The 25,126-nt window shown below is 52.3% G+C and overlaps 11 protein-coding genes across 11 annotated transcripts; 4 read left to right on the top strand and 7 right to left on the bottom strand.

Annotated features, from left to right (window-relative positions):
* Positions 1 to 1,433: 1,433 nt before the first annotated feature.
* Positions 1,434 to 3,383, bottom strand: N7443_003455 (uncharacterized protein; the record flags this gene model as incomplete). Its single annotated transcript, XM_056883511.1, has 2 exons — positions 1,434 to 2,960; positions 3,111 to 3,383. 2 exons carry the CDS (start codon positions 3,381 to 3,383, stop codon positions 1,434 to 1,436), a joined length of 1,800 nt encoding a protein of 599 aa, XP_056741789.1.
* Positions 3,384 to 6,653: 3,270 nt separating this feature from the next.
* Positions 6,654 to 8,114, top strand: N7443_003454 (DUF3431 domain-containing protein; the record flags this gene model as incomplete). The annotated part of the gene is made up of 3 exons (XM_056883510.1): positions 6,654 to 7,180; positions 7,263 to 7,814; positions 7,871 to 8,114. 3 exons carry the CDS (start codon positions 6,654 to 6,656, stop codon positions 8,112 to 8,114), a joined length of 1,323 nt encoding a protein of 440 aa, XP_056741788.1.
* A 378-nt stretch (positions 8,115 to 8,492) lies between these two features.
* Positions 8,493 to 9,210, bottom strand: N7443_003453 (putative GPI anchored protein; the record flags this gene model as incomplete). Its single annotated transcript, XM_056883509.1, has 2 exons — positions 8,493 to 8,833; positions 8,886 to 9,210. The coding sequence occupies 2 exons, from the start codon at positions 9,208 to 9,210 to the stop codon at positions 8,493 to 8,495; spliced, it is 666 nt and encodes a 221-aa protein (XP_056741787.1).
* A 1,217-nt stretch (positions 9,211 to 10,427) lies between these two features.
* N7443_003452 (putative aldo-keto reductase (AKR)) lies at positions 10,428 to 11,394 on the top strand (the record flags this gene model as incomplete). The annotated part of the gene is given in 2 exon segments (XM_056883508.1): positions 10,428 to 11,377; positions 11,388 to 11,394. The coding sequence occupies 2 exon segments, from the start codon at positions 10,428 to 10,430 to the stop codon at positions 11,392 to 11,394; spliced, it is 957 nt and encodes a 318-aa protein (XP_056741786.1).
* Positions 11,395 to 12,262: 868 nt separating this feature from the next.
* Positions 12,263 to 14,662, top strand: N7443_003451 (uncharacterized protein; the record flags this gene model as incomplete). The annotated part of the gene is made up of 2 exons (XM_056883507.1): positions 12,263 to 12,738; positions 12,796 to 14,662. The coding sequence occupies 2 exons, from the start codon at positions 12,263 to 12,265 to the stop codon at positions 14,660 to 14,662; spliced, it is 2,343 nt and encodes a 780-aa protein (XP_056741785.1).
* Positions 14,663 to 14,930: 268 nt separating this feature from the next.
* Positions 14,931 to 16,571, bottom strand: cwc27 (putative peptidyl-prolyl cis-trans isomerase; the record flags this gene model as incomplete). Its single annotated transcript, XM_056883506.1, has 1 exon — positions 14,931 to 16,571. One exon carries the CDS (start codon positions 16,569 to 16,571, stop codon positions 14,931 to 14,933), a length of 1,641 nt encoding a protein of 546 aa, XP_056741784.1.
* An 860-nt stretch (positions 16,572 to 17,431) lies between these two features.
* N7443_003449 (Clr5 domain-containing protein) lies at positions 17,432 to 17,863 on the bottom strand (the record flags this gene model as incomplete). The annotated part of the gene is made up of 1 exon (XM_056883505.1): positions 17,432 to 17,863. The coding sequence occupies one exon, from the start codon at positions 17,861 to 17,863 to the stop codon at positions 17,432 to 17,434; it is 432 nt and encodes a 143-aa protein (XP_056741783.1).
* A 493-nt stretch (positions 17,864 to 18,356) lies between these two features.
* N7443_003448 (uncharacterized protein) lies at positions 18,357 to 19,799 on the bottom strand (the record flags this gene model as incomplete). Its single annotated transcript, XM_056883504.1, has 1 exon — positions 18,357 to 19,799. One exon carries the CDS (start codon positions 19,797 to 19,799, stop codon positions 18,357 to 18,359), a length of 1,443 nt encoding a protein of 480 aa, XP_056741782.1.
* Positions 19,800 to 20,447: 648 nt separating this feature from the next.
* On the bottom strand, positions 20,448 to 21,842 carry N7443_003447 (replication factor C subunit 3; the record flags this gene model as incomplete). Its single annotated transcript, XM_056883503.1, has 4 exons — positions 20,448 to 20,854; positions 20,916 to 21,296; positions 21,351 to 21,525; positions 21,576 to 21,842. The coding sequence occupies 4 exons, from the start codon at positions 21,840 to 21,842 to the stop codon at positions 20,448 to 20,450; spliced, it is 1,230 nt and encodes a 409-aa protein (XP_056741781.1).
* Positions 21,843 to 22,020: 178 nt separating this feature from the next.
* Positions 22,021 to 22,883, top strand: N7443_003446 (actin-related protein 2/3 complex subunit 3; the record flags this gene model as incomplete). Its single annotated transcript, XM_056883502.1, has 6 exons — positions 22,021 to 22,026; positions 22,081 to 22,126; positions 22,207 to 22,481; positions 22,524 to 22,645; positions 22,706 to 22,784; positions 22,836 to 22,883. The coding sequence occupies 6 exons, from the start codon at positions 22,021 to 22,023 to the stop codon at positions 22,881 to 22,883; spliced, it is 576 nt and encodes a 191-aa protein (XP_056741780.1).
* A 256-nt stretch (positions 22,884 to 23,139) lies between these two features.
* On the bottom strand, positions 23,140 to 24,857 carry trm6 (tRNA 1-methyladenosine methyltransferase subunit GCD10; the record flags this gene model as incomplete). The annotated part of the gene is made up of 2 exons (XM_056883501.1): positions 23,140 to 24,718; positions 24,772 to 24,857. 2 exons carry the CDS (start codon positions 24,855 to 24,857, stop codon positions 23,140 to 23,142), a joined length of 1,665 nt encoding a protein of 554 aa, XP_056741779.1.
* Between the last annotated feature and the right edge of the window lie 269 nt (positions 24,858 to 25,126).

Below are 25,126 nucleotides of genomic sequence, written 5' to 3'. Positions count from 1 at the left end.
TAATCCAAAGCCTAGAGCTGGAAGTATCAAGGCAAGCCAGCTCCGAGGCCAGCCATCGCTCAGCATTCCTCAGAATGACTCAATCGACCAGGCCACCGAGCTGCATGCTGTCGCGAGGGTGGGTACACTGCTGCGGTAAAATGGATTCGTTGCAGGTGTAATAACTATAACTAATTAGTTTGGAAAGTTCTATGATTACTACCATCACTTGCATCCTAAGTCCCGCCAATCTGTAACTCGGGTGCATGGAGACGGATCGACAGGGACGGGAATGCCGAGACCATAATAAACAAAAACTTTCGGAACTCTCGGTAAGTTGCGGGTTACGGTGACAAATGGTAAAAGTATGTCGTCTGGTCCTTTGGTTCTACACCGCCAGGTAGCCTCTCGGACTAATAAGAGAAACGGTACTCCTACTAGAGATAAATTTGCAAAGGTACAGAAACTACAGTCAAATGGGAGAAGAGAGTTGGAAAACGTGTAAAAGGTACATGGATTGTCGAAATCTGAGTACAACGTTCGAAGAAAAAGCCCCTAGACTGCAAAAGATACCAAACATGAAGAAAAAAAATCCCCTCGATAGATTGTTCAAAGTCGAGTTGGGGATCAGGGCTCACTTGGCTTGACATATACTGCAGCCATCCAGTGCTGTCTTCGAAGACAGTTGAACGGCAGTCCGCAGAGGCGCTGGGTGCCTCAATTCTGCAAGACGAGTATCCAGACCAGAGTGGAAACGCGCAGAAAAGCAAAATGAACAAGACATTCCCGCCTTCGATGGACGTATAATAAAAGAAGCCTCGGTCCCCGAAACGCGGGTGGACTATCGTCACAATTAGGGGACACGATGGCAGAAAGAGAAGACAAAAAAATCGGGCCAGAAACATTAAACGGATGCGAGTCGCCCCATGTACAAACTTAACAGGAATATGCAAATGCTTTGTCGTGTCTCCTGCCGGGGCAGGGTTCTTTTGAAGTCATTCTTCGTAGGTGTCCCACCGAGCGGTAGCGGTCGTAAATCCGCGTTCCAGCAGTCGGGGGAAACACTTGATTTGCAAGAAAAAGACGGCGCCCGCAGAATCAAATCAGAAACAGAAACAGGTCCAGAGTTTGAATCTCGGCTGGCGTGCGAGAGGAAACAGTGGCGAAGAAACGGTTCCAATGTGTGGGCTGCCCCAAAAAAGTAATAAACGTCTAAACTTGGCTTTCAATCAGCGAAAAACAATGGATTTTTCTTCTTTTTTTTTTCTTTCTTTTTAGTTGTCATCTCGTCATCCCTCATCGAAATCGTAAGCCGGTGAATTTGGCAGAACAGGGCCTCGTGATACAGGTTCGTATTCGTCTCGCGGCAAATCAGTCGGATGTTGGCAAAAACAGTATAGGTGGGGGATCGCCATCGTCAAATCGCTAGTTTTTTGGTTTTTTGGTTGGCTCGTTTACTCAACAATGATCTCGACGCCCGAAGTGGCGCGAAGTTCGTCACTGCCGCGGGCCTGGTGGCCGTTCTGACGACGGAAACCGGTGCCTTTCTCGGGGGTCGGGCCACGAGGCTGTCGGATCGGCATGCGCTCTTGCTGGGCATTGTCAAATCCAACTCCCATTCCACGGTTGCTGCCAATCGCGCCTGCGGACGAGGGCTGGCTGTCCTGATCCCAGGAGAACATACCACGCAGTCGTCGGGGGCTGGAGTTAGGGCCTCCGATGCCCGTGCCAAGAGAGAGACCACCCAGGCTGTTGACCAAAAGGTTATCGTCACGTTGCATGCCCAGGGACGAGCCGGACGGGGCGGAGGTGAGAGTCGGGGTGTTGGAAGTGCCCGTTTGAGAATTCTCGTACTGAAGACGGGCGCCGTTAGATTGAAGGGCGGCCGGGAAGCTGGCGGAGGAGGGGACAGGGGACGGCGTGTAGGAGCGCAGATCAGCAAACGACTTGGCGGCGCGCAGGTTCTGCGTATTGGCATAGTTGCCGGGAGAATCCATCACACCCAGGAAGTTCGAGTTCTGGCCGCGCATGGTGTTGAAAGAGTTGGGGCCACCCTCGTTGCGAGCCTCGCTAAAGTCAATGGTGGCGGCACGGTTCAGACCACGACGGGTGTCGTTCTGACCAGCGGGAGGAATCGATGACAGGGGCGGGCTGACACTGGTACCAGCGGCGACCTTGAAAACCTGAACCTGGCGCTGATCGCCGTTACCGCGGGAAGCGTGGGCCAACCCCATGTTGTGAGCCAGAGTGTGAACCGTGCGTCGCTGGGACGGGGTGAGGTTGGGAGGGAAGATCACGGAATCACGAGCGGTATCTTCCTTGAACAGCAGAAGTTGGGAGTAGTAGGAAAGAGTTTGGCTGTCGTTCAGGTCCACTTCCACTTGTCCTTCTTCAGGGGTGAGTTTTTCGGACGACTCGTGAGGAGGAAATTTCAGCTTACCGATTTTCTGGCCACGCTGCGAGACTGGAGAAGGCGAAGTAGCGGGGATGTGCGAGGCGAGGGAAGACATGGAACTCTGGGTCTGTAGAGTCGAGGGCATGGGACGGTGCTGCTCTTCGAGCTGACCGCGACGCTCTCGCTTCTCTCGTTCGATCCGTTCACGCTCCTGCAGGGGTAGCATCTTCTTGTATTCCACCCGCAATTTCCGGCCCTGCAACTCGAAGTGGTTCAAAACCTCGATCACGGTTGCGGTCTCCTCCGCTGAGGTGAAGTTGGCAAAGGCCAGACCACGGAAAACGCCGTTGTCAAAGTGGTAGTTGAAGGCGTAGGGCAGGGGCAGGTTCAACTCCGTCATGAGCTGCACCAGCTGCTCCTTCTTGACGGCGAAGGGGATGTTCTTGATGACGATCGCGGTCGGGATGAGTTCGTCATCGCCCTCCGAGGAAGCCGATGCTTCCGGTCGCATCGCACTGCTCTGAATGGGACCAGGGCCCAGATTGGAAAAGGCGTTAGGCATGCCCGGTTGCTGATCAAGCCAGGTCTAAAATAAGATGGGGTTGCGTTAGTATTGGGGGTGGTTGATGATTGTGGAAGAATTTTGTCGACGGAGACCACAAAACAACACGTACCGTGGGCAGACCAGTTCGTCCACGAGCGGATGGCTTCAGACTCGCCGAAGCCGAGCGAATACCCCCAGAGACTGAGCATTGTTGAAACCATTAGGGTTCCAGGTCTGCGAGCCCGAGAGATCATAAGCGTAGGAATTGTTCTGCATTGACGGGTTCAACCGCTCCAGTCGGGCGGTCTCGTAGCGGGCCATCTGATCCTCGTACGGGTTGACAGGCATCGGGCCGTAAGCGTCGAACTGGCGAGAAGGCTGGCGGTGTAAAGGTTGCTGATGCCGCTGGGAGCCGGGGGAACGCGCAGAAGGATCGTGATACATGTCCGATTGTTGATAAGTCATGGCCGAGGGAGGGTTCCGAGGAATGTGGGCACGTTCAAAAAATTTCCACCAACAACACGGAAGAAGTCGCAAACTATGCGAACATGAGGTGAAAAGGAGGACAGATAGAGCAAAAAGAAGTAACCGTGAAAAAAGGCAAAATCGCTCACGGATGCAAAGTCGTGCTCGTGCGGGTCATGAAAGGGGGGGTAAGGTGAGGTTTTTTTTCTCTTCTTTTTTTTCTGGCTGCTTTTCCTGGTTTCTTTTTGATCTGATCTCAAAGACGAGAAAAGTCACTCCGGTAATGAACGAGAAATTCACACCGCGAGGAACAACTGGAGGAAGACAAGAAGTGGGGGGGGGGAGAAAGGGAAAGAGGAAAAGGGAATGAAAAGACACGCAAGGCCGGAAGTGGGTGAGCGGTCCACAAAACCGCCAAGAACGGGGAGTAAGGAGTTGCGGGTGTTTTTCAACTATTTGCTTGTCTTTCCACGAGTTTTGGGGCCTTTCTGGACTTTTATAGCACTAGCTCCGACTTCTTCAAGATACGTCTGAAGTCCCTTTTTCCCCTTTACCGTTCTCTATTCTGGGGCTGCTTCTTCTTCACAGCTGGTTGCCAATCACACTCCTCTTTCTGGATCCTCTGGATCCTCTGGCTCCCTCTGGCTCCCTCTGGCTCCCTCTGGCTCCTCTCTACTCGTAACCCCTTCTATGCGTCGTACGAAGGACTGACTGACTCCCTCCTTGTGATTCCTGTTCTTCAACACCCCCTGTTCCTGAATATCGGGGTCTTTCCGGTTAACCCTGCTACCCGAACCAGCATGTCAACCCATCGGCTCCCCTGTCATTCCCGTTCCTGGGGTGCCCGTGCTTCGAACTTTTTAGACTCTGTTCTAGGTGGATGCGGTCTCCGCCACGGTGGGCACTGGGAATCAATGCAAATATCCCTGTACGGAGGAGAAATGGGTAAAAAAAAAAAACACCGGGTCTGATACGCAGTACTCCGTCGATGGCCGATACTCTTCCTATTCTTTTCATACTTCGAACATAATACATCCCTTAGATGGATTGTACCCTTTCAAACGTTCTATCGGGCCGTGGTGATCTCGCACGAGGGGTTTCAAGTGACATCTGACCAGTCTAGCGTACTCGCAGTGCACGCCCTGCCTCGTGCTCCGGTGCCACTTTATTCGATACGCCTGACAGGCCCCTGCAGCACTTGGGCCACTGAGTGATTTGAATTTCTATTGCCCCCCCCCCGGTTTTCCTATATACAGTATAGCCCACTACTTCCTCCTAGGGTCCTATATGTTGGCCACTCGTTCCTTTTCCATCTCCCCCTTTTTTTTTTGCTCTCTTTTTTAGCGTCTCCGGCGGATCATCTCCTATCTCGATCTGGAAGCGCGTCTCGTTCGCCACCAACTTTGTCGGCCACCTATTTCTGGCCCCCGGAACCTTTTCAAGGCTTCCTCGCCAATAGTTTGGTCCCCCGGGACGGGCCAGCGATTCCCCATCGGCACTTGGCCCTCGCCATGACGGACGGCGTGTGCTGCTATACACGCCAGGCCCACTCCATGAAATTGAAACCTTCCAGCGCGTCTCCACGATCCGCGCAGTCTCCGTGCTAGTGGCGCCGCGGAACCGCCGAGGAAGCTCCTAGACAGCAGCTAGAACATTTGGAATCCGCTAGAGCCCAATTAGAACGCGAAAGTGGGAACGTCAGTTTCCGATGGTCGGTGGAGAGCTCGGCTTAGTGTTTTCTGTGAGTCGTCCTCTCACAGCCCAGGGTAAGGATGGGGAAAGCTATCCGGAGCTGCTTGTCATTTCCGGTCTCCTCTTTCTCCCTGATCTGCCTGATCGACCCTGCATGGTGATGGCAGAGACGTGATATTTATTTAGGGGATCTCTGGCCACAGCTTGCCACCGGCTCATAGGATCTACTCAATGACCCCCTTTTTTTCCCCTCGAAAAGATCGATCCTTGACTTCCCCAATGCTGCGAAGGTCGGCCAAGCACCCATTTAATGGATGTGGGCTTTTTCATACCGGAATTCGCCTTCACCGTGGTCCGCGGTGGACACGCTACTCCATATAGAGAGCTTTCTGGCGCTAAACAATGGCGTTATGAGCGAGTGGGTAGTCAAGTGGTTCGCGTGTCTCATCGGAGTTACGAAAAGACGTTGTTGCGGGAGCGCGGGAGCGCGGGAGCTCAGGAGTTCAGAGCCATCGGGATCAATAGAAAGTGGAACGGGTTATGGGAATGCTCTGGCCAAGTCGGGCGGGACCTTGTTCTCCGACATTGGGAATAGAGTCATCCTGACTCTTTAAAAGGGGCGAATGTGGTTTACCCCTGAATCCATGAACTCAGCCCTAGAGAGGATCGACTTGCTGTCGCTGACTCGAAAAATTTGGAAGCATAATTGATTGCTCAAAAGGGTCAAGACGGATTTCATGCCGCGAGCCTTCGAATTGCTCACGCGATCTGCGCGGTAAAGCACCATTGAACGCGTGAGACTTATCGAAGACCTAAGGCACCAGATATCCCGCATGTGCGACGTATATTCGTGTCGCTCCTGGAAGATCATATTGGGAAGGACTGGAAGATCTCACAGCCACGCTGATTCGAAAGACTAGGCTGCCCAACTAATCCACTTGGAGTCATGGTCATTCGAAATTGCTTTGTTTTAGTGCATTGATTATTGGGCAGCCTTAGTCATGCCTTGATATATCGACGTGGAGAGCACAGGAGTAATCTGGGTTCAAATGTTCAATGGCAAGTCTAGCAAGCCTCTAGCGTCTCGATCAAAAAGAGAGCGCTATGACGTCGAAATGGTTAGTTCACCAAATACGGGCAAGGTTTGCGGGGGTCGTATTTGAAGGCGGGATTTATCTTATGCCTATAGCCATGAAACCATATTGATGTGCTGTGAAGAGAACATACGTGGATGTGAAACAAGTCACAGCCCAGGGGTATACGAATCGCTGACGAGTGCCCGCCCCACTCTGTTTTTGCAGACACAATTGTCTTCGCGAAGACCGGCTATAAAGAGCATTCGTGAAAGACCGGGGCAATTCCAGGCCCTGGGGACCACTGGAATCTTCATTTCTTTAAAATAGACAGACTCTAAGAAGGGCAGTCGCGGAGATCAAGCCACCATGAAGTGATGAGGCGTCGTCTGTCTCGATGCGTCGATGTGGGTCCTGCCAAGTCGGCACCTTTTAAGCCTTTAAAGTTGCATTGTCGCCCACGTAGTTCATCGACCTTTTGGACAGCTGGATCTGTAACTGCGAGATGATGCGCACGTTTCGTATAACGCTCGTCTGCGGCCTGGTCTTGACCCTGTTGTTGGTGAAGATCCATCTGGACTCCATCAAGTCCGATCGGGTGGACCGCCTGGACCGCCAGGACCGCCGCAAATTTGATTTTGTGGTAAATGATGGAGGTGCGCATATCGAGCTGGTCTCGAAAGATCAATTGTCTCCTTCAGTTCAAGCTTGGTCTAGCTCAACTACCGCCTCAACTACCACCGTCTCGACTTCCACTTCTAAGACCTATCCGGAGCCGACCAATCCGGCTATAAGGCGGACGGAGTTTAAGCCACAGATTATTCCCGTGGAAGTCCCCGGGTTCTGGGCCGATGACTATGATGACTACGATGATCTCTGGTGGCAGTATATAGAAGATTACGAAGAGGAAGAGCGCAAGCCTACCCCTTCGTCACCCCCAAAGCCCAAGGTGACGCCCAAGACCGATCGGATCATCGTCATGGGTAGAACGTCATGGGAAGACTCAGATTGGCTGGAGGAGGAGCTGCCTGAGTAAGTTGATCCCAAATATTAATCCATTTGTTTCGAGCTATATTTAATGGTTCCTTTCTAACCTGCTCCCCCAAAACTATAGATGGCAGCATGCAGTCTACGTGGTCGACGATCCGGACGCTGAATACGCCGTCAAAGAGAACAAAGGCAAAGAGAGCAATGTTTATCTTCAGTACATCATTGATCATTACGACGAACTCCCCAATTACATGGTTTTCCTCCATGCGCACCGGGCCAGCTCTCACGTCGAGTTCATGGAGCAGGACAACGCTCTCACCGTCCAGCGACTTCAGTTAGACTATGTCGACGAGTCGGGCTATGTTAATCTGCGATGTGACTGGAACCCCGGGTGTCCCAATGAAGTCCAGCCGTTCCGACAATTGGCCGGGCGCACCACCGAGATTGCCTTTGCTGGCGCTTGGATGCAGATTTTCAACAACACCAATATCCCTGAAGTTGTGGCGGCTCCCTGTTGCGCTCAGTTCTCGGTTAGCAAGGCTCAAGTCCTTGCTCGCCCGTTGAGTGACTATCAGGCTTATCACAAATGGCTCATGACCACCGAGTTGGATGATGAAACCAGCGGCCGGGTGTTCGAGTACCTATGGCATATTATCTTTGGCAAGGAGGCTGTATAGTATGTTCGATTATCCCGGTAAGAATGAGACATGTGTACTGACTTGTGATGCGCAGTTGTCCGTCGAAGGGTCAGTGTTATAACGATGTATACAATATCGAATATGACCCTGAATGGGACTGGTCTTTGTCCCAGGACGAATGGTTTGATGAAGATTCATCGTGGGACGAGGAATTTTCGGATCAAGAAGAGAATTATCAAGAAAAGGACTTTTCAACCTCTGCAATTAAAGATGATGCATATGCCATCCGCGGCAATTCGTCAGAAGCCGGCGAGGATCAAGTTCTGGACGATAATTGATCGGATTTATGAGTCACGCTTTGTGTATATATTTTGCTGCCGAGTACATTCAGAGGCATATGGATGAATAGATACCCCTTGTTTTTAAGTTACCTACTGGAAGTGAAATCGGTTCATTTTAAACTTGATGCAACATTCCTTCCCACCTGGTCAATATCCTGGTTATAATCTTAGTCTTGTCCATTCGACTAAAAGAAAATTTGGAGTGTAGTTCAAAGAAGGTTTCAATTCAATTCAAAGTTTCAAGACTAGAACGTATAAATAAAGCCATGTGCAATTTAAAGAAAGTCATTGACAAAGTCATCATCACCTCGCATTCAAATATTCTCATACCGTTATACTTGGTCATCAGCAACGAAGCCAGTATAAAATTTCAAATCACAGCCAAGCCAGGGGCATCAGACCCGCGATAGTAAGAGCAACAGCACCAGGTACGGACATACCGGCTGCTGCGTCGGTGGTCGGGGTAGAAGAAGCCGAGCCATTCGATCCAGTTGAGTCGGAGCTAGTCGAGTCACTGGTACTGCTGCCAGTTGAGTTGGAGCTAGTCGAATCACTAGTGCTGCTGCCAGTAGAGCTCGGGCTATTAGTAGCAGTTGCAGAGGCAGCATTGGATCTCAATTCAGTCGCGGTAGTAGTAGTATCACTCAGGATTGTCGCGGCGGCGGCGTTGTATGTAGTTGTGCTAAAATGACACGAATGCACAATATCAAGAGCATCTGGTATGGAATTAGAGCGACTTACGACCTAATAATAGACTAGGATACATACCATTATCATCATCGTCGTTGTCATCGTTGTCGTCGTTGTCATCGTTGTCGTCGTCGTCATCGTGATCATTGTCTCTGTTTCCATACTGGGTAATGCAAGCCGCACAGAGGGGAATTTGGGTCTTCGCCGGGCTCCAGTCACAGATGCAATTCAGCTCAGCAGAGTCGTTGTCATACTTGTGATCACACTTCTCCGAAATTCCCACCACAGGGCCACATGGAGCCCAGCAACGGCTGGGAACGTCGTCGTGCTCCAGCTTCGCCGCGATAGCCACATGGCCGGCAAGCACGAGACCACCAAGAGCGAGGAGTTGTTGAGCAAGCATAATGTTCGAACGTTTGAATTGGACTTGAGCAGAAGAGATTTCTGGAAGATCTGAGAATGAATCAAATGCTGATTGAGAGTGAATGTTCTTGTTGGATGTTGACTTCCACGGACGACCTCAACATACTTATACCTTTCAATGTTGATGGTATCGACTTGGAAATCTGCAGTCGTTTCTATAATTGTCATCAAGTACAACTGCGGATCATAGCCTTAGTAGCTCGGCAAACAATGTTCTCTCCTCCGCATTCTAATGCAGTGCTCGGGTAGGGATCAGATCTGCTGAGCCCCCTGAAGCAGGATCAGCTTTAGATCCTCATTTCCAAATGCACAAGCGGTCAACCAGGTCAAATTATGTCACCCCATTGATCAACAGGAAACACCGCCAATGTGAGCATGGAGAAAGCCGTTGCCTGGACCATTATTGAATCAGCCAAGATCGAGCCACGCTATGAATGGATGTCCTCCCTTGACGCGGGTCCGCAAAGTGACCACGACTAGTTCATAGTGGCTGTGTATTATCTCAAGATTGCCCAACTCCGTGACTTTTCCGGAATGTCCTTTTACCTGGGGAGAGCTAGAGAAAGGGCACACCTGCGGTGTTCGCCAAGCTAGGAACCCGGTGATGTGCATCTCTGTATGTGTCTAAGCCACGCTGGGTGGGGCTGCCATTGTTTTGACTCGGCCCTTCTTGTAGCTCGTTTAGTCAACCGCATTTTGAGTTGGGTCCGAGATCCCGCGGGGAATCAATCGGCCATCCTACATGAGGGTCTTTACAGGGTTCCCGGTTGGCACTGTCAAAATCTGGCGCCTACCGGAGGATGCGCAGAGCCGCCTTGCGGGGCCAATCCGCTCCCCTCCGCCGCGGCTGAATATATAAATAGTAGAGATCGCATATCACACAAGGCTTCAACATTTTGTATTTGAGATCTTCGGCGTCCGCACTGAACGTATTTCGTTTTTCTAGAACGACTAGAGATGCATGTAAACACGCCTTGTAGATTTATTGTCCAGGATCAAAAAACAAACACCAATCAAAGCACCAATCCACGCCTAGTAACAATTAGCTTGAAAAGAGTATGGACGGCCTGGATGCCAAGACGGATCTCTTTGGGCGACAGAAATCAACTAAGGCGTTGCAGTCACGCCCCTTAGTAAGAATGCGACCCCGCAACTACCGAGTTAATTATAGTCTTCGCGCACTTCACTCAATCTAACATGGCTCGAGCTGTCGGCAAGATGTGGGAAAGGTACTGCCTGCGGCCCGCTCTCGAATCCAGTCCCACCTTTATTCCGGTCTTCCTGTACGGTACAGCCTGGAAAAAAGAACAGTCGGCCGATCTCGTTTACACCGCGGTCAACGCCGGCTTCCGGGCGATTGACACGGCGGCCCAGCCAAGACACTACCAGGAAGATTCGGTGGGCGATGGAATCCGCAGGGCGATTGCTGATGGAATTGTTCGCCGGGAAGACTTATATGTGAGTCCATTCAAGTCGTCATCTACAACTGAATTTAGTCTAATCCAAGTCAAGGTGCAAACCAAGTTCAGCCCTATCGGAGCGCAGGACCCGAACAACATGCCGTATGATCCAGAGACCTCCGTGACAGAGCAGGTTCAAACGTCCGTCAAGTCCTCATTGCACAATCTTCGGCCGGATCTAGACCCTGCTAGCGTGGACGATGCCTATATTGACACGCTAGTGATTCATTCACCGCTACGCACTGTAGAAATGACCCTGGAAGCTTGGTCTGCACTAGAGACTTACGTGCCTCACCGGATCCGGAACCTGGGTATCTCGAACTGTTCTTTGCCTGTACTTCGCGAACTCAATGACTCTCCCCGGGTCAAAGTGAAGCCTGCAGTGGTGCAGAACAGATTCTACGAGGACACCTTGTTTGATGTCTCTCTGCGTGCCTTCTGTCGCGACCATCAGATCATCTACCAGAGCTTCTGGACCTTGACAGCCAACCCCGATCTGATGCGTTCTACACCCGTCCAACAACTGGCTACACGTACCGATATCAGTGCCGCAGCCGCCCTGTACACTTTGGTGATGGGATTGGGCAACATCACCGTCTTGAATGGGACCAAGAATGAAGGACGCATGAGAGAAGACCTGGCAGCGCCAAAAAAAGTAGAGGACTTCACGCAGGCACAGCCGGAGCAGTGGCAACAGATTCTGAAGGGGTTCCGAGCATTGATTGAGGAAGAGTAAAATAATGGGTACAGCTAGACCGAGAGAATAACCCTAATAGGCCTACACGCGCAATTCTTCATTCCTTTCTCGACATCTTTCTGGTCTCTCTTTATCTCTCTAAAGCTCCTTTCCAACGTGTTCTCTTGGATGACCTCGAGCAAGCCCAAGAGAATGAGTCATGGTCATTTGTTGAGAACTATCCTTATTACATTTCCCTTAATCCGGCTGTAGTCAATCAATAACTTCCGTTTCATTGAAATTAGATTGTATCAAAGTCACATGGAAAGAGCTGAGTCAGCGGGGCGCGACTCCGCTCAGATTGACCTCATCGCTAAGTCAAGACTTCTCAGCGCAGAGTTGTGCGATTTCCAATTCGGCGCTGTCACTTTGACCTCCCTTCCTCTCGGCTCCCCGTGTGATATCTTTCACACACGCTTGGGCCCACCCTGCCACTCTTGAGCCCTCTCGAATGCCGGTTCATTGCAGCGCCCGCTGATTGTGGTGTATCTCGCCAAAGTCTCGCAGATCGTTGCTGACCTTCCCTGGTTGATTCGTGGTCGCCAACCGCACTATTGTGCGTCAATCTCATTTGCATCGCAGAAAGGTTGGTCCGATCGTCATCATCGGCTTGTCTTTTGCCCGTCGGGTGGACCCAAACTTTTTTTTACGTGCCTCATCTTCAACTCGATATTCAGGGACGAATTTATCGAACTCGGAGCGCGAAAAACCTTGTTTTTATTTCAACTGATAGACTCGCGCTCCGATCAAAATCGACGCTTGTTGTCTACAATATTTCTTTCAACGTTCACTGCGCGATAATCGCCATACAATAGCCTGAGACTCGTCAATTCCCAATGAGCTCCCAAGGTATGACTCGCAAACGACCTGCTCCCGGAACGGTCCCGACCGGTCAAGCCCAGATGGGCGCTGTTCCAACCTACTCCCCCTCGAACCCCGGATCCCAACTATCCAACGACCAGTTCCTGCAATGGGGCCAGAACCCTGCCACAAACGCCAGCAATCCTTCCTCGTTCGCCGACCCTTCTACCTACAACCAGGCGGCATACGCGACATCCCAGGAGGTGTCAGCACCAGGCGCAACGCCTTCAAACCAAATTGCGCGCAGACAAGCAGCAAACCAGCTAGTCAGCCGAAACCGCGGCTATGAACAAGCCCCAACCGTCTACCAGGAGAACAACGGCCAAGAGGGAGGGCAGTCTGGCGCATGGGGGGAATCATTGGAGGAATTATACCAGCGGGCTCTGGCTGCCAAGAGAGATTCACAGGCAAAGCGAAAACAGATTCCTCCTTTCGTGCAGAAGTTGAGCAGGTATGACAAATTGGAAGCCCCTGCAATGTGGATTTGGAGCTAATCTATGAACTGCAGTTTCTTGGACGAGTCGAAAAATACTGAGCTAATTCGGTGGTCTGACGACGGTAATTCTTTCATCGTTTTAGACGAGGACGAGTTTGCGAGGACACTGATTCCCGAACTTTTCAAACACAACAACTATGCATCGTTCGTGCGACAGCTCAACATGTACGGCTTCCACAAGAAGGTGGGGCTTTCGGATAACTCCATGCGCGCCAGCGAGCGCAAGAACAAGAGTCCCAGCGAGTATGCCAATCCTTACTTCAAACGAGGCCACCCCGATCTGCTCTGGTTGATCCAGAAGCCTAAAAACGCGACCGGGCACACCAGCAAGGGTAGTAAGAGTGGACCGCGGGTGAAGACAGAGGATGCGGATGAGAATGACATGGACGACTATGTTGAGGATAGTGGGCCGGCAACCCGAGATGAGCGTGCACGCCCACGGCATCTTTCACTGCTCACCGACACTCAGATGCCCAATGACCAACTTTCTGGGGTATACCGTGAGCTGCAGGCAATTCGTCAGCAGCAGTCGATCATATCGACCACTATCTCCAGGTTGCGGAAAGAGCATGAACAGCTCTATGCGCAGGCCGCCAATTTCCAAGAACAGCACACTCGACACGAGAACTCGATCAACGCCATACTCACATTTCTCGCCACAGTGTACAACCGCAGCTTACAAGGACAAGATGGCAACCCTCAAAACCTTGCCAACTCGTTCGCTGGAGCCATCTCAGGCGATCAAGGCAACATCGTTGACATGGGCGACAACTTTTCATTCAACCCACTAAGCGGGTTGACAAGCCCTCCTGGACAAAGGACTATGAAAAAGCAGCCACTGCTCTTGAAGGCGCCCCCAATCATCGATGACAATGGTCGAGCCACTACACTGTCTCCTGCAGCCAGCAGCTCCTACGATACCCGGTCCCGCGGTCATACTCGCAACCCGAGTGCCACAAAATCCGGACATGTGGAGGAAGTCCTTGAAAACAGCCCACGACAAGACAATACGAACCTGCCTCCGGGAGTGCCGTCAGCAGACGACAACGCCCACCAGCGGGATATTATGTCTGTCATTCAAAATTCCAATGCGCGAAACGGCATCCCAACAAGTTTCTCCGAGTTCCCTAACGTTCTTTCGTCCCTGGAAAATGCCGGCGGCAACGTACCTCTCACCCCAAACCAGCGTGCTGACATGCTTCGACTGATGGCCAACGAAACCGGCTCGGGAGACGCTGGTCAGAGTGCAACGAACAATGCTCTGACAACGCCGAACCCCCCGCCCATGCCCCACAACTACACAAACCGCCTCGCAGACACTCGACAAGAAATCGATAACCTGGTGAAAATGCAAGCCGAACAAGATCGGTCCGTCCAGAACTTGACTCACCTTCTTCAACCATTAAGCCCGACGGGCGCGATACCGGGTCTTGACGGTGATGGCAACGTGCCGCCTCCACCGCTCGACCTCGACACCATCTTCAACCAGGACTACTTCACGGATTTCGCCGATGCAGACAATGACAAGAAGCACTTCAACCTAGATGACAATGCTGGTCAGGTATTGGGAACGAATAAGCACGAAGGCACCGTCCAAGCCGATGATGGCGACACCAACGATCTGTTTAATTTCGACCACATCCCTGACAATGGCGATCTTTTTGAAGGATCGAACCACGACCAAGGTCATGCGGGATACAACTATGGCTTCGATGATGCCCATTACGGTGCCGACTCGGGCTCGGGAAACAATGCGAAATCGGGCCGTGTCATCGAACAGTTGACCGATAGTGAAACGACCAGTCCCGCCGGGCCGAATGATGATGGGAATGGCCTCGACAATGGAGGCAGTGCAGCGAAGCGCCGCCGTAAGGCCTAATTAAGCCAAGAGAGGTTGTAAGAAGGATACCAAAAGAAAGCATGGGATCATGAACATCCCAGGTGCCACGGCGTTGTCTATAAGGGGAATTGCTTGTTTCTGGGCGAGCTGGGTTGTTTTGTACCCTAGGTAAAAACTTATCATGATCCGCGATGAAATTATTTAGGAATGGGCTTAATTTCTTCTGCTCATACATGTATGTACCTTGGCCAAGATTGTATTTGATTACTCGTAGTTCTTCACATTCGTAGCACTAAAGATATAGTTATCAACGCCTCTCTCGATCCCATTCTAAGTCTCCTGCTCGCTCTCGTTTACGCTCGCGTTCACGATCTCGCTGGAAACCTCGCTTGCGTCCACCACCTAATTCCTTCTCCTTCTCGCGCGGATCGATCACCATCAGTGAATCTGCGTCTTGGTGCTCCTTCTTCCATTTGAGATCCTTGCCCAGGGTATCCTTGCCGAAACGTAGCTCATGACTTAGCCAATTGGCATCTTCTCGTCCGGTATCGTGCGTCTCTGCGGCCTCGGGGTCGTCCCAGGACTGACAGGACTGGCAATTGGCAATAAAGTGTAGGTCACAGAGTTGAGCTTCCTCGTCATCTGCATCTTGGTCCTGAATCTGCCCATTCTTTTTCTCGGTGTGCCTCTCGGTGCGCGATGTGGAAGGCTTCGTTTCACCACCTTCCAGCTTGGCCTTAAAGGCATTGAACATACGCAACGCCTCGGACTCGGCCGCGTTTCTTGAGCCTGCGCTGGATGCTGCCCCATTCGCAGAGCCAGGTGGCGGTCGCCTGCGGCCACGAATAGCGGTTTCTGGGATCATGGATTCTAGTGCAGACTTCTTGCGGCCGGTATCAGCGGGACCAGTGTCTACGTTGCGACGCATGGAAGCCTTGAGGTTCTCAATTTCGGCGTTCGTCCGCGATAGTCTGGACTGTTTTGCGGGCTTTTCTTCTGGAGTTGGTGATCGGACTGGCGATTCAGGATCTTTCAAAGGCAGCTGAGCCTGCGGGTCTGGTGTTTTGACACGCTTGCGCTCGGGCTCTAATGATCGCTTTGGAGATGGAGACCGTGGCCGTTTGCGCGCTTGGATTGATTCTGGCTTTTGAGACCTAGGAGCTTTCTCAGCACTGCTGACGGCCCCAGGCGCATCCGCGACAAGTTTGGTATTGAACTTGGGCTTCGCCGGCCGCATGGGCATTTCCTCGTCGCCCTCATCGCCTCCGAAGCTCAAAAGGACTTTCCCGGCCTTTCCACCCTTCTTCTTTTTCTTTGGCGCTTGGTTATCGCCCGTTGACGCGGATGCGGTGGTCACCCTGTCCTTTAACTTTCCGGCCAGTGGTCCCAATTCTCCAACCTCGCACGAGGTCACCTTGACCGGATATACAGGCCGTTCGGTCCCTTCGACACGTTCGGCGTCTGCGATCTTCAACACATTGTAGATACTGTCTCCCTCCAGTCGTCCGAAAATCGTGCATTGTCCGTTCAGCTCGCGCTCGGTGTTGGCGAGCGTGATGAAGAATTGACTCCCATACGTCCCATCCTCACTCTTGGCCATGCCCACCAAGCCTCGGCGGTTGAAGCGTAGACGACTGTGTAGCTCATCTCGTAGAACAACCCGCTCATTGGGGTCCCGGGCCTCAGGGTCGTACTCGAATTCCGGATATTCGTAGATCGATGTACCGCCTGACCCGGTGCCTGTGGGGTCACCACCCTGGATCCCGAATTCTGGTGCTATACGGTGGAAAATTGTGCCGGCATAGTAGTTATCTTTGCAGTGTTGGAGAAAGTTCTTGCAGGTGAGAGGAGTCTGATTTGCGAACAGAGCGATGTGAATGGGCCCGACTGTGGTGTTCAGAGTGGCTGACGCGGTGGGATTCGGCTCACTGGCGTATTGGGAGGACATGACGAGTAGAACGTGGACGAAGCCACACTCTGCGCAGGAGAGTCAATGGCGATTCAAATGTCGCTGAAGGGAAGTCTACATTTCGCAGCTCCGAGAAAAGCGGACGTCATGGCACGTGACATGTCTGAGCTTCAAAATACACATCGGATTAAATAGACCTTGCAAAAGGAATCAAAAAACACGTCTAAAACAGAGCTTAAGAAATGCCCTGGAAGAAGTTCCAACGCCGAAATCAGGAAGATATTACGGTGTTTAGAACCGTCTGAAATATCTCCAAGTTCCGACTATACACATCGCCAATCTAATACAAGAAATACGGTAATATCCAGATTCATTTGGTCGTTCGTTTCAGTCCCGAGTCCATGGTTATTTTGTCGCATACGGCAGAGTTGGTCGCACAGTCCATTGGTCCTCTGGATTGGCGTTAAATGTCACCAGGAGGCTGAATAATGTATTGTGTAGTGTCGCGATGGGAGGTTGCAGGCGGCGATGTGCTGTACACTGACTCCCAGGCACAGCCATGCCTGGCCAGAGAGAAACTGTCGGTATGGCGGTGTGGGAGGCCTAGCTTCATCAAAAGCTGAGATGGCTGATACCTCCACTGGCCACATAATCAATTACAAGCCTCGGAGGCTGACCACGATGAACGGTAGTTGTGACGCGTGGAGGATAAGGTCGAGCCAGTAGACGGTCGCTTACTGACAGTCGATGGAGGATCCTTTGAATTGTCGCATAGGGAAAAGGACTTTTTGCGGAGTAGATTGGCGCATAGGGGGGTGTAGATAGTTTGACACAGCAATTCCATGGTAAAGTGGCTTGATCAGCGGATCCGAAGCACGGAATAGCAGGGGTTCTGGTGGTCAAGGGTTGCTGTCTTCTTTAGCCAGCATTGATACCGGGACAGCGACAGGCAATGTGACTGGGGAAGAGCTCCGGTCGTGCTCGAAAGAAGCTCTGGCGTGGAGCCCAAGCTGGAACCGTAAGCGGCGAAGTGTGCGTTCAGAGATGTCATAGCCGTCTTGCCGTAGCAGCTTGAGCATTGCCTTATCGGTCAGTCTATCTTGAACGAAGAGCACCTTGATCCGTGCATGCAGCACCACATCGGCTGTTGTTGTTCGGCTGCGTTTGCGAATGCCCCACTTCCGCAGTCGTGACTGAATAGTGCGTTCCTTCACTTGGATGTTGTACCGGCTTTCAAGTGTGCGGCCGATGGAGTCGCTACTAATGCCGTGTTGAAACAGCGTGATAATCTCGTCCCGGTAGGGTTCGAGATTGATTTGTTGGCGCGGCATGGTGTGCCTGGTGGGGAAGTTGGAAAGGAGGAAATAGGGGAGCGGATCACGTAGTGGGTTAAGTAAGGCGGTGAGTTGCGAATATTTACGCCCGGTATAGATCAACTTATCGTGTCCAGATAAGCCGTGGTGGCTATCGGTATAAGCAAGCATCTTTCTTAAATGTTTATGGAACGGTCAATTGAAGTATCACCCGGCGTTGATCTAGGAGGATATGAAAGAAACCACTCGCTCTTCAGGAAGAGATGCTGAAGAACTAAGAGAATACCCTGAGCCGTACGTAACGTTAGGTCCATTTACAATATCTTTGTGCCACCTAAAATTTGCAAAAAGATGGAGCTCCCAGGTTCGGCACAGTAGATGTATCTTTAATCTTAAATTATTACAGACCGGAATTAATACTAGCCAGTAAGTATGCATCGTATCAACACCACGGCAAGTCTCAGACTTGGCAGAGATCCCAGCTTGCTTGACACTTTATCCTTCATTTCATTTATTTCTTGTCATCGGCCACACCAGCAGCCGAGATCATCTCGGGGCCAGCCTTACGGCGTTTAGAGATGCGGAAGCCACCAACAAGGAAGAAAAGGGCTTCCAGTCCCAGAATCACAGCAAGAGTCACCATAGCGCCAATGACACCGGCCACGGCACGCGACATACCTCCCGAGCTGCTACCAGAAGAGCCGGTTGAGTCGGAGGTTGAGCTGGTGCTTGCAGAGCTCGCGCATTTTCCGTCAGTATTACCGCACTGGTTGCACCACTGGTCGTCTGAGAGGATCGCGACCTTCTCAGTCCGAGTCTTGAACTCGTCCCAGGAGATGAGGTCGTTCTTCTGTCCGAACAGACGGTAAACGGTGGGCTCGTCAGAGCCGGTGATGGTGCCGTTGTGGAACATGAAGCGCACGCTGATGTCGTCAGTTGAGGGGATACCGGTGCCGGTGGCGTTGGTCACCAACTCCAGCACGAAGGTGGACGCATAGTCACAGACGCCGGTGAAATCGACGGATGCTGCGGGCAGCTGCATCAGTCCGAAGAAGGACATGAAGGTACCGTACGAGCCGAACTGGACACCGAGCTTGGACTTGCCATTCGATGTGATGGTCTCGTTGAGCTGAGACAGAATCTCGCCGGCCAGGACGGCACCATCAATGGCGCGCACAGGGTCGGACGCGTTGAAAGCCAGGTTATACTGTTGGTTGCTGGCCAATTGAAGGAGCTGGGCATATAGCTCCGTGGTCAGGTTGTCGCGGAGAGGGAAGTCCTCGGTTGAGTTGTGGATATAGCCCACGTTGAGGTAGTCGAAAATGGTGTAGGCGTTCTTGAAGCTAATCTCGTCCGCGCTGAAGGTGGTGTTCAGCATGGGCGACAGCGAGGTATAGAAGTCCTTGGTGGATGCCAGCATCGACTTGTACGAGTTAGAGGTGTAGTAGTTGTTGCTGCTCACGGTGGCCTTGCTGCAGTCACTGGAGCCCTGCAGCCAAGCGGAGTTCTCACTGTCCTGGCTGGTGTCGGTGCCCTGCACCTGGATGATCTGATATCCACCCAGCGGCGCCTGAACAGAGGTGCCATTGCCCAGAGTCTGCGAGGCTGCCTTGGCAGCAGGCGGATACACACCCTGCAAGAAACCGGTGGCCGAGTTCTGCAGCACGGCATCCGCAGGCGCGCTAGCAGTGATCTGCTCTGCATTGACGATAGCATCACTGATGCCCTCGATCTGCTTGTCGGAATCAGAAGCAATGTAGCGATCGTGATAGAAAGAACCAGCCGCAAAGACCTCGTGGTAACCCAGATCGGTCAATTCAGTGTTGCCAAACACCTTCGCAGTCCGATCACCATGGCGGGAATAGAGATAGGCACCCAGCACACGCTCGGCATCCACGAGCGGCGCAGCCATGGAGGCAGCCAGAATCAGACCGGACTGAAGAGAATAACGCATGATGGATTTGACCGGAAATCGCAGAGTGAAAGGGAATCCCGAGACGCTATCAAAGCCCGGCGCCAGCACTGCTACTTATATACAGCATCACAACCATCGGACATGGGCTCGTGCGTAGTCTCCACCGGGTCTAGGGCCATCGCGGACCGTGTGCCATTGCAGGTGGACGAGTTGGACCCCCTCTTCCGCCTGATGTGTTGAGGTGCCATTGGCGACGGCGACTACCGCATCGGACTAAACCCAGAGCAGCGTGGTAGAGGCTACTGCAGGCCAAGCCCGAGGGGTTACGGGCAACGAATTAGCTAATTGAAATGCCGCATTCCCTCAATCCTCGTTCGATAAGAGAAGAGTCAGAGTCAAAGTCAAAGCCAAAGTAGAAGGTGGAGTCGAGGGGAAATGTGCGGGAAAACCGGGCCCTGTACTAGACCAGACCCTTCCCCCGCTCGGCTCGACTCCTTCAGGGCTTCTTCACCCGGCCATGTTTTTGCTTTCCTGTGCTGTGCTAAACTCTGTGCGATGGATGGCAGAATGAGCTGGAAGGGCAATGTTCTGCTTATTTTCTCCGCTTATCTTTGTATATCCCCAAATCAAAAACTCCAATTGTAATGCTAGGATTCGTTCTCATTACAGTACATTGCCCCCTCCATCTCATACCAATGGGACACCCTTGTCCCCCATCAGCTCACATCCATTCCGCACCACCCCAACCATGCCTCCGGTCTGGACTGTCTCTGAACCACCGCCGGACAGGCGCCACTCGATCTCCGCCAGTCCTTCCAGCCAGGTGATGCGTGTCTGGGCCGGCACTTCGAGCCGTTGTAGTTGATCGGCCAGTGCGGACAGGATATCGGCCAATGCTAGACCCTTGTTCGCCTTGAGCGTGTTGACGGTATTGAGACAGGAGGTCACATCGCTGGTGGATAGAATAGTGCTCATGATTTCCTGGATATCAGATGGGTGCGGGGCCGCAATACAGTCGTAGATGGTTGCGTTGGTGATCGTCTCGGGTTCAGGCAAGGGACCATCTGGTGCATCGCGCATCGGGAGTGGTTTACCTAGGGCAAGTCAGTGGACTGATGGTAGAGCGAAAGAAGGGGGGAGGGGGATAGATCGTACTGCTTGCATGGCAGGCCTGAAGCACGTTCAGAGCCCGTCGCATGTCACCTTTACTCAGAGTGACTAGACTATCCACAGCATCGGGCTGGATGCGGACCTGCTCCTTCTCAATAACCTGGTCGACAAGAACCCGGATGTCCGCCTCCTTGAGGGGACTGAATCGGAATCGCGTGCAACGCGACAGAAGTGCCGGAGAGAGCTTGTGTGTGTAATTGGCAATGATGCAGAATCGCGTATTGGCCGTGTAGCGCTCCATAATCCGGCGCAAAGCCATCTGGGCAGTGGCTGTCATCGCGTCTGCCTCGTCGAGGATAATCAACTTGAAGCCGGCCATTCCTGAGCCGCCGGCCTGAGGGGCCATAGAAAAGATCTGTTTCGTGCCTGTTTTATACGGTCAGCAGGCCATTTCCACTGAACCATCGCAGAGGTACACACTGGCAAAAGTCTTGATCTGCTCTCGGACAACGTCGATACCACGGTCGTCACTGGCGTTCAGCTCCAACACCATCTGTCGCATGTTTTTCTCGCCATATATCCGCCGGGCAAGAGCGAGAACAGTTGAGGTCTTTCCAGTTCCGGGCGGTCCATAGAGTAGGAGGTGCGGCAAGCGCTGTGAAATTATTAGGGTCTGGGTTTCGCGGAGGAGTTGCGAGAAAATACATTGGCTTCGATAAATCGGTTGATCGTCGCGAGAATGTCCTGGTGACCAGAGACATCATCCAGGCTGCTTGGGCGGTACTTTTCAACCCTATCCAGCTGGTCAGCTTCAAATTGCTTCAATTCAGATGTGAGGGCATACCATGGCAAATTATCCAGGGCTGAGATAGGGAGGTCGGCCGCCGTTCGCTTCTTCCCACTGGCATTGTCTGAAGTGAATTGCACCTTGGAAGGTGCATCCACGTCCATCTCATCTTCGTAGTCTGACATGATGGTGTGATTGAATGAAGGTGGTCGCGAAAAGTGATCTGGAGCTCGACGCGTTCCGCGCGTAAAGAGGCTCGGGGCGGAAAATCAAGGGGAGCTCGGGCGCTCCACACGATGACATCTCCTCTGCCCGAACGTCTCGACCATCTTCAACTTCCCCCCCCCCTCACCCCACTTCATCATGCCTGTATGTGTTATGTGCTCATTGAAACTCCGATGTCGCTAATTCCAACATTCACAGGCATACCACTCTATTTTCCTAGAGGACCGCGATGTCCCTGTGATCGGTACGCAGCCCCGCCAACAGCTGCCTTGACCCCCTCATATGCGGCCTACCCCAGAGATCTCGAATTGACATTGACTATAGGGAACTTCCCTATCCTGCCCCTGCGCACTCGCACTCGTGGTCCCGCATACACTCTGCCCACCCTGCCCCCCAATACCCTCGATATCGACGTCTCCCCCGACAGCGAGTCCTACGATTGCGTCGACGAGATCCTGTCCCTCTTCCGTGCCAATGTTCTGTTCCGCAACTTTGAGATCAACGGCCCTGCCGACCGCATGCTTATCTATGGAACCCTGTTTGTCAGCGAGTGCCTCGGGAAGGTCAAGCCGATAATGAGCGCTCGCGATGCGGAGAAGGTAAATGCCCCGTATCATGCTGTTAGGGAAAAGTACTGACAGGATAACCAGGCTCTGATTAATGCTGCGCTTGACAACTTCGCCATTCCCGGCGATGTGTCCTTCCCCCTTAACCAGGCTTTTGAGCCCCCGCGGGACCGCCAAGATGCGGAGAGTCTTCGCGCGTACGTCGCTCTAGCTGATGTTTTACCACTTGTCACGAGTCGCTAACAGTGAATGTTCAGATACATTTCGCAAGTGCGACAGGAGACCGCTATGCGGCTACACGCTAGATTATACCCCGGTGGAGAGGGACCGTCCAAGGTACGTCTGATAAACCCTCGGCATCGAACAAGCAGCTAATTTCCGGTACAGTTCTGGCTCAGCTTCACAAAGAGAAAGTTCATGGGAAAGAGCCTTTAGATGAGAAGGAATTGTATATTGTTTCATGAAATTCAGCGCATGAATGGACCATCTTGATATTCGAGGAATAGCTGCCAGAGCCGGATTCCGGGCAGCACCCTTCCCTCCAAAATGATAAGTTGACATTTCGCTGTCGCTTTCTACTGCTTTCATTTTATGCATAAAAAGTGGCTGTCAGACCAGGGTAATCATTATATTCGTACATTTTGATTTTAACCAGAGACTCCAGGGCAGCACCAAGAATGTGCATATAGGATCAGGTGGCCATCTCCACGTCTTGATCAGTAGTAGGCGTAGATGTGACCACCTTTCTTCTCTTCCGAAAGGTGCCAGCTGCTTGGATATGGTCCGCGGTGGGAATGACTCGAACGCCGTGGAATAGATAACCTTCTGCACCGCCTCGTCCTGTCATAAGCGGGTGTGTCCGGCCGGGCAGCACTTGCCAGGCACGGACACGAGAGTGATGCAGTGTTGGGGCCAGGAGAAGGGTGGGATCGAGTTCAAATTCGTCATACAGGGAAGACAAGTCAACCTCCTCATTATCCGAAGAGTTCTGGGTGAGTTCTCGCTTCTTGGTGATAAAGGCTGTCCTCCGCCCAGTGGAGTAGAGGTCCATCAGCTCGACGAGCGGCTCGGCGGTTGGAGAATACATGGCAACGGGTGCTGACCCGGCGAGGCGCGGGACCAGGTGTTTGAAGATGCTGGCGGGTGTGAGCAGAGTGGCGACGACGAGACCGTCGAAGCCACCCTCGCGGGCCTCATTCACCACATTCTTGACTCTCTCCCATCGGTTGCGCTTGAAGAAGTATGCAGTACGCTTGCTGGGCTTGAGCTCGGCCAACTCCTGGGCGGGCATGAACGGGAGCTCAGCGGAAAGAATTGGATCGCTCTCGGGGTTGACAAGCTGGAGCCATGAGATGGTCTTCAGGTTGGTGTGAAGAGGGTGTGATTCGTCGGGGTTGTTGGTGTCATATCCGAAATATTTCAAAAGGGACAGGTTAGGTTGCGAGTAAGCGTGGACGACAGTGATGGTGTTGCCTGCTGCTGACATAGGGCGGGGACGAATACGCCGGTATGGCTTTGATCCAGCACCACCGACTTCCTTGGTCTGCTCCTTGCCTTCATTTGTAGAATGCTGTTCTTCGGATTCTAGATCCTCATCATCGCGAGGATACAGGATTCCCATGCGCTCAGCCATCGCGGCAACAATGAGACCGCCAGTCTCATCCACCACGAGATATCGACCGTTCGGCTTGACGTCAGGAATTGGATCCGTCATCACTTGTCCGCCGTGGTGCACATTGGCCAGGCATCCAAGCAGACCGATGTGCTCATCACGCAATTCCATAGTTCTTCCGGCATCTCGTTCTTGCAGCGAGTAGTTGACGAGAAGGTTGACATCGAGGGGGAGGATGGTAAACCTCCGAATGTACTTCTTGCGCTTGCGCAGTGTGTATTTGGCGAGCGAGAAGGCCGTTTTTTGATCCAAAGCAGAATGTGACTCCAACAGTTTTGCGACAATATCTTTGCCTGCTCCACTTGCCTCTTTTTTCAGCTCTTCGATCTCCTCTAAGGTTAAGCGCTGAGTAGAGGCATCGTCCACGATCTCGCGATTCGTGCGCAAGGGTGTCCCATCTCCTGCCTCTGCATCATCGCCTTCTCCATCCGCCTCGGCCTCTTCGATCAGGGTTTCGGCGTGCAACTCTGTGGCGGAGACAATGCGCAGTCCATATCCATCACTCTCTGGGGTATCAAGAATCTCGAAAGTTAGATAGAAAGGCCGTCCGATGACCTGGTTGGCGGAAAAGCTGCCGTACTTGCCCAAATTCACTATGCTGGACTTCGGTGTTAGCACATTTCATAGCTGAGTGAGCGTTTGCCGACATACGTGTTAGGAACAAGCTTGACGAGGCGAGTCTGCTCTGATGGCAGCTGGACCGCCACAAATTGATGCGGCCGAATTGACGAATGCATGGTGTGAGGTACAAGAAGAAGCTCACAGCTGCGAACAATCGAAAAAATAGCATTCTACGGCCAATGAGAAGCCGCGGCGGGGAGCTTTCGGAGAAATGCTCGGCCCGTGATCGACCATTTGATTATGTCACTCGTGTTCTTTGTAACGTAATTCTTTGTATTCTGAACAGCCCGAGGCCTTCAGTGAACTATGTACGGAGATACACCTTGGAGCTCTAACATTGAGTAGAGTTTAATCTCACTTCTAGCTTTGGGATCTTCAAGGCTTA

The sequence above is a fragment of the Penicillium atrosanguineum genome (genome assembly GCF_028827265.1).
Source record: "Penicillium atrosanguineum strain IBT 20685 chromosome Unknown utg000003l_segment0_segment0, whole genome shotgun sequence".
Lineage (NCBI taxonomy): Eukaryota > Fungi > Ascomycota > Eurotiomycetes > Eurotiales > Aspergillaceae > Penicillium > Penicillium atrosanguineum.
The sequence above is the reverse complement of the archived record's forward strand: the minus strand, read 5'-3'. Positions and strand labels throughout refer to the sequence as shown.